Raw genomic sequence first — 4,950 nt, forward strand, 5'->3', positions numbered from 1 at the left:
CAATCATTTCAATATGTTTTAATAAACATTAAACCAGTCCGGCCCTCGGCTTGTAGCAAATTTGTTTTTTTGGCCCTCTGTGTATTTGACTTTGACATCCCTGGTTTAAAAGATCAGAAAATTCCAATATCTTAGAGATTGAGCTTGTTTATTTATTTTAAGCTTTGGTCTTGACCTTTGTAGGACTAGCTGTTAACTTCGGTCTCTATGACCAAATGGTAAGGATTTATACTTCAGACAAACACCAAGAGAGTAAGGACAGCAAAGAACATTTTCTTAAAATAGTGGACTTTAGAGGATCTACACCTCCGTTGTTTCTTTAATTATTTTGTTCATTCATTCTTTTATTCTGCATTGAACCCAGTTTCACTTTTCAGTTTTGATGGTAACACAATGACCTGAACTCTCTTTTTTAAGCATGTCTAATTGCTTGAACGCGTGTGTGCACATCCATGTGTGCTTACACGGTCGCTATGTTTCCCAAGAAACGCTGTGAGTCAGGGGTCAGTGCAGACAGGGTCTTATGTGGAAGTCCAGGGTGACATGGAGGCATTTCCTCGACAGGGTGGCTGCTTTTAGGCACTTCCATCCCTCTCGCTCAGGAAGTGACAGATGTTTGCCTTTCAAATGCAAATAATAGTATGTCACCCTACAGAGAAAACAGGAAAAACATCCAGGAAGCCCCAAACCAAACAGCATTTGGCTCACTGTCATGTGCATCGGGGGTTTTCTCCCTCTTAGCGTTGACACTTCTGCCCCCTAGTGGTGGCTAAGACACTGTGACATCGTGATAATTGACTTTCTGTTTACAGGCGTCTACATACTGATCGCTGTCGGAGCTGTCATGATGCTCGTGGGATTCTTGGGATGTTACGGTGCCATTCAGGAATCTCAGTGTCTGCTAGGAACGGTTAGCATTCCAGCTCCACCAATCAGACCACAGCAGCCACATTAAATAAAATAAATGAGATAAGTCTGATTATGTGTTCTAACATCTTCTTTGCAGTTTTTCTTCTTTTTGGTGATCCTCTTTGCCTGTGAAGTGGCTGCAGCAATCTGGGGCTTCATGAACAGGGACACTGTATGTACAGTAAAATACAAATGTCTTAAAACCATCTTCAGTTGTCATCCTGCTTCATGTTTTCTGATTGTCCACAGATGTCCAAAGAGCTGATTAATTTCTATGACGCTGCGTACATCAAGGCTGTGGATGTCACTGGGTCCCCGAGTAAAGACGCAGCCATCAGTGTGCTGGGTGCTTTCCACACTACGGTGTGTTTTATATTGAGTCAGATTTTTTAATGTTTGAAAACAGAAACATATGCCTTGTAATTACAAGTGCTTTTGCTCTGGGTTTCGTCTTCAGCTAAACTGCTGTGGGAAAGGCGAGGACACTCCTCTATTCATGCAAGTCCGCTCCACTTTGTGTCCCTCGGGAATACTTTCTGCACCAATACCCAAGGTACACACAAAGTTTACTACCAAACCCTTCCTACAGGCTGCCTTTCATCATTTTAACAACTTGTCCTTGTCAGTTGCGTGGCCAATAGATGTTTAGCTCACAAGTAAAAACAATGTTTAAAAAAAGCTAAAAGAGGCAGAAGAACGCTGAAACATTGAAGAATGAAGTGGTAATAGAAGAGTTTCCAACTCAAATGTGCAATTAATGAGGCAAAGACATGGAAATGTATTCAATAAGAAGGAAGTAATCAGTAATGAATGCAGTACTTCGAAGACCCTTATAAAGTTATTTAAATTACTGTAGTTAATTACTGTAATTAACTACAGTACTGACCGACCTCTCATGACCATAACTTTTGCTCAGAAAATAAAACTCTGTCAGCGTTCAGGTAACTTTTGTAATTTGTGCTGTAGGTCTGACCAGCATTGCTGGAGGTGTATAATTGTGCACTTGCACTTCCATTTCTCCCAACAACAGTTCTGTCAGAAAACCTCAACGGACATGCTGTGCAGTGGAAGCAGCTGAAAATCTATTTTTTCAGAAACCAATTTCACATAATCATGCTGTTTTTTTTACTGGTAAGCATTTAATTGCACCACAGCAGGGTGTCAAACTCCAGTCGTCTAGGGCCGCTATCCTGCAGTTTTTAGATGTGCCACAGGTACAAAACGCCGGAATCAAATGGCTTAATTGCCTCCTTATTGCATAGATATGTTCTGCAGAGTCCTGCTAATCACCTTATTATTCTATTCAGGTGTGATGCAGCAGAGGCACATCTAAAAGTTGCAGGACAGCAGCCTGCCAGGACTGGAGTTTCACACCTCCGCACTACAGTATACGCAAATACTATTAACCCATTAAACACTGGCTTAATTACAAAATGTCACTTGGACCCAAAAGGTAATTTCTGCAGAGACAAGACAATGTCACACAATTTGTCATTTGTTTAACTCGAACACTGCTGAAGAAAATACTTGGTGCTACAGATAAGAATCCTGGATAAACAGGAAGACGGAAATTTTTAATTTACTCAATGATGCTTAATATTGACAAATTACACATAAAAAAGTAAACCAGGAGAAAACAATGCATTTTCTTGCCTGATAAACTTTAATTTAAGCCAAATTTGTGTTGTTTTTTTTCATATTTCTGGGGCAAAAATGGTCTTATATGGAGAAAATATATATTTTTTGTTTGTTTTTTTTAGTGTGTGAGCGGAAGTCTGTTCAGTTTTATGATGCTTAACCGGATTTCCAGCAGAGGGAAATGTGGAGAATTGATAATTCCTCATAAAAGGGAGGATCATGAACTGCAGCATTGATATTTATATAATTGTGTTGAACTCATTAAATCGATATATCTTAGTTATCCATTAAATAACAGGCAAGAAGAAATCTAACTGGAAGGGGAAACTTTGATAGGAAATTAGATTGGATGTTGATTGATTAAAGATTAACTTTTCCTTCAACTGGCAGCACAAATAAGTTGGAGAAAAGTGATATAATCAGGCACTGAGGAGTTCAGATGTGCTTTCTTATAATGTTACCTTATCTTTAAAGCTCACTCCATCATTTTATGCATTGCCACATCAATTTAGCACATATTACCAATAAATGGATGTACCAATATGATAATGTGGGCCAATATTAATATCCAATATTCATCTGGTTGTTGTGGCTGATAACCAATATTTACTGATATATATTTCACTTCCCTTTATACACTAATTAGTTACTGCTGACTTCTCTGCTGCTTTGGTTAAATTCCCCACAATCCTGCGCTGCATCACTGTCACATGACCAAACAAATACCACATGACCCGCCTCAACCCCTGCTCCTCCAGAAAAAAGATTTAAATAAATATAGGTTGTTAATATTGGCCCAATTTTATTTATCAGACTGATACCGATATGTTAAAAAATGACTAGTATAAGCCGATAGCAATGTTACGGCCAATATTTAGCATCCCTAATTAAAACGATTATTTTCATTTCATTGTGAGTTAAAAAGACGACAACAAGTTTATTTGTGTTTCACACTTTCAAGTTTAAGATTCAATTTGCCGTTTCAACCTACTTGCTTAATGTAGCGTTTCTACTAAATGTTTATCCGGTAAGAATAAAGAACAATAACTTTTATCATTTGACACTTGCATGCAGCCTGAGCTTCAACTTGCAGCCCTGAAAAAGTTCCTGATGTGTTTAATCAGATTATGCTGAGTTAGTGATGCATATTGTAGAGTTAATAGGTTTACAAGAGTGACATAACCCACACCTCTTTAATACATGACAGCAGCAGGCACACCTGCCCACTGTCAGTGTTTAACCTGAGATTTGATGTATTTTGTGTTTATCCCCAGCTCATTTCCAGCACCTTGTTTTGACAGGAACCCTCCCGACCCCACTAAGGGACAAGGGTGTAAGAAAATGGATGGATGGATGGATGGATGGATGGATGGATGGATGGATGGATGGATGGATGGATGGATGNTGGATGGATGGATGGATGGATGGATGGATGGATGGATGGATGGATGGATGGATGGATGGATGGATGGATGGATGGATGGATGGATGGATGTTTTGACAGGCGACTTGGTTCAGCTACATTTGAACCACGACAGACTCTGTGCACTGAGAGCGGATCAAACCTTCGAACTGATCGAGCATCCTCATCCAGCCTTTCTTTGTCTCTTGTCAGAGCTGCCACAGGGAACTCGTCGCTCTGTTCTCCGAGAAGCTCCACCTCATCGGCCTGGCCGCCTTGGTGGTTGCCGTCATCATGGTGAGCGACGGATTGAAAATGCGCAGATCTCGATTTCGTTGTTAAGAAGTACTGCCTGTTGTCAGCTCTGATAGCATCGCAGACTCTACGAGACAGACGTATTGAATTAAATCATATGATTTTCTGCACTTAGATCTTTGAGATGATCTTCACCATGGTGCTCTGCTGTGGGATTCGCAACAGCCCGGGAGTTTACTAAGCGTTTAAAGGCCAGGAGCAAACCACAGCAGCTGAGACCAGAGGGGCCTGTGTCTGTGCTACTGAAAGCACTACATGTATATTATCCTATTTACTATAGATTAGATCTTGTTTATGTATTACTCATCTGCCATTACTTTCATTATGTGACTGTGACTGACCTGTCATCGTTTTCTTTTATCCCATCAGTTTGTTGGAAAATGTTTCTCTAGCAGAGTTTGTGGGTGTGTAATATGTATATAAACGTATTGTTTATTAGAAAGGAGACAACATGTGTATGCGTGTGTGTGTGTGAGCGTGTGTATGCGTGCTAACTGGGTAGCTGTCTGTGTTGTATCTAGCTGCAGGGTGACTGTTATTTATTCTGCAGTGTTTCTGGGATCAGCAAGGAGGCTTTAACTGGACCGTGTGTGTCTTCTAACCTGAAGAAAAGATCATGCTCTCACGTTTGTTAACTTGTGAATCTTCCCATATTAAATACAGGCAAAACTTTTCTATTTCCTGCT

At 40.1% G+C, this 4,950-nt stretch overlaps 1 protein-coding gene across 1 annotated transcript in view; it reads left to right on the forward strand.

The window, feature by feature from the left end:
• The window catches only part of LOC103466481 (CD81 antigen-like), a 12,482-nt gene extending 7,545 nt beyond the window's left edge, over positions 1-4,937 (forward strand). The window contains exons 3-8 of the mRNA XM_008412075.2: positions 813-910; positions 1,007-1,081; positions 1,159-1,272; positions 1,367-1,462; positions 4,163-4,246; positions 4,380-4,937. Coding sequence (XP_008410297.1) covers positions 813-910; positions 1,007-1,081; positions 1,159-1,272; positions 1,367-1,462; positions 4,163-4,246; positions 4,380-4,445 — 533 coding nt within the window. The 3' untranslated portion in view covers positions 4,446-4,937. The remainder of the gene's footprint in view (positions 1-812; positions 911-1,006; positions 1,082-1,158; positions 1,273-1,366; positions 1,463-4,162; positions 4,247-4,379) is intronic.
• Positions 4,938-4,950: the final 13 nt, after the last annotated feature.

The sequence above is a fragment of the Poecilia reticulata genome, linkage group LG6 (genome assembly GCF_000633615.1).
Source record: "Poecilia reticulata strain Guanapo linkage group LG6, Guppy_female_1.0+MT, whole genome shotgun sequence".
In the NCBI taxonomy this organism is placed as follows: domain Eukaryota; kingdom Metazoa; phylum Chordata; class Actinopteri; order Cyprinodontiformes; family Poeciliidae; genus Poecilia; species Poecilia reticulata.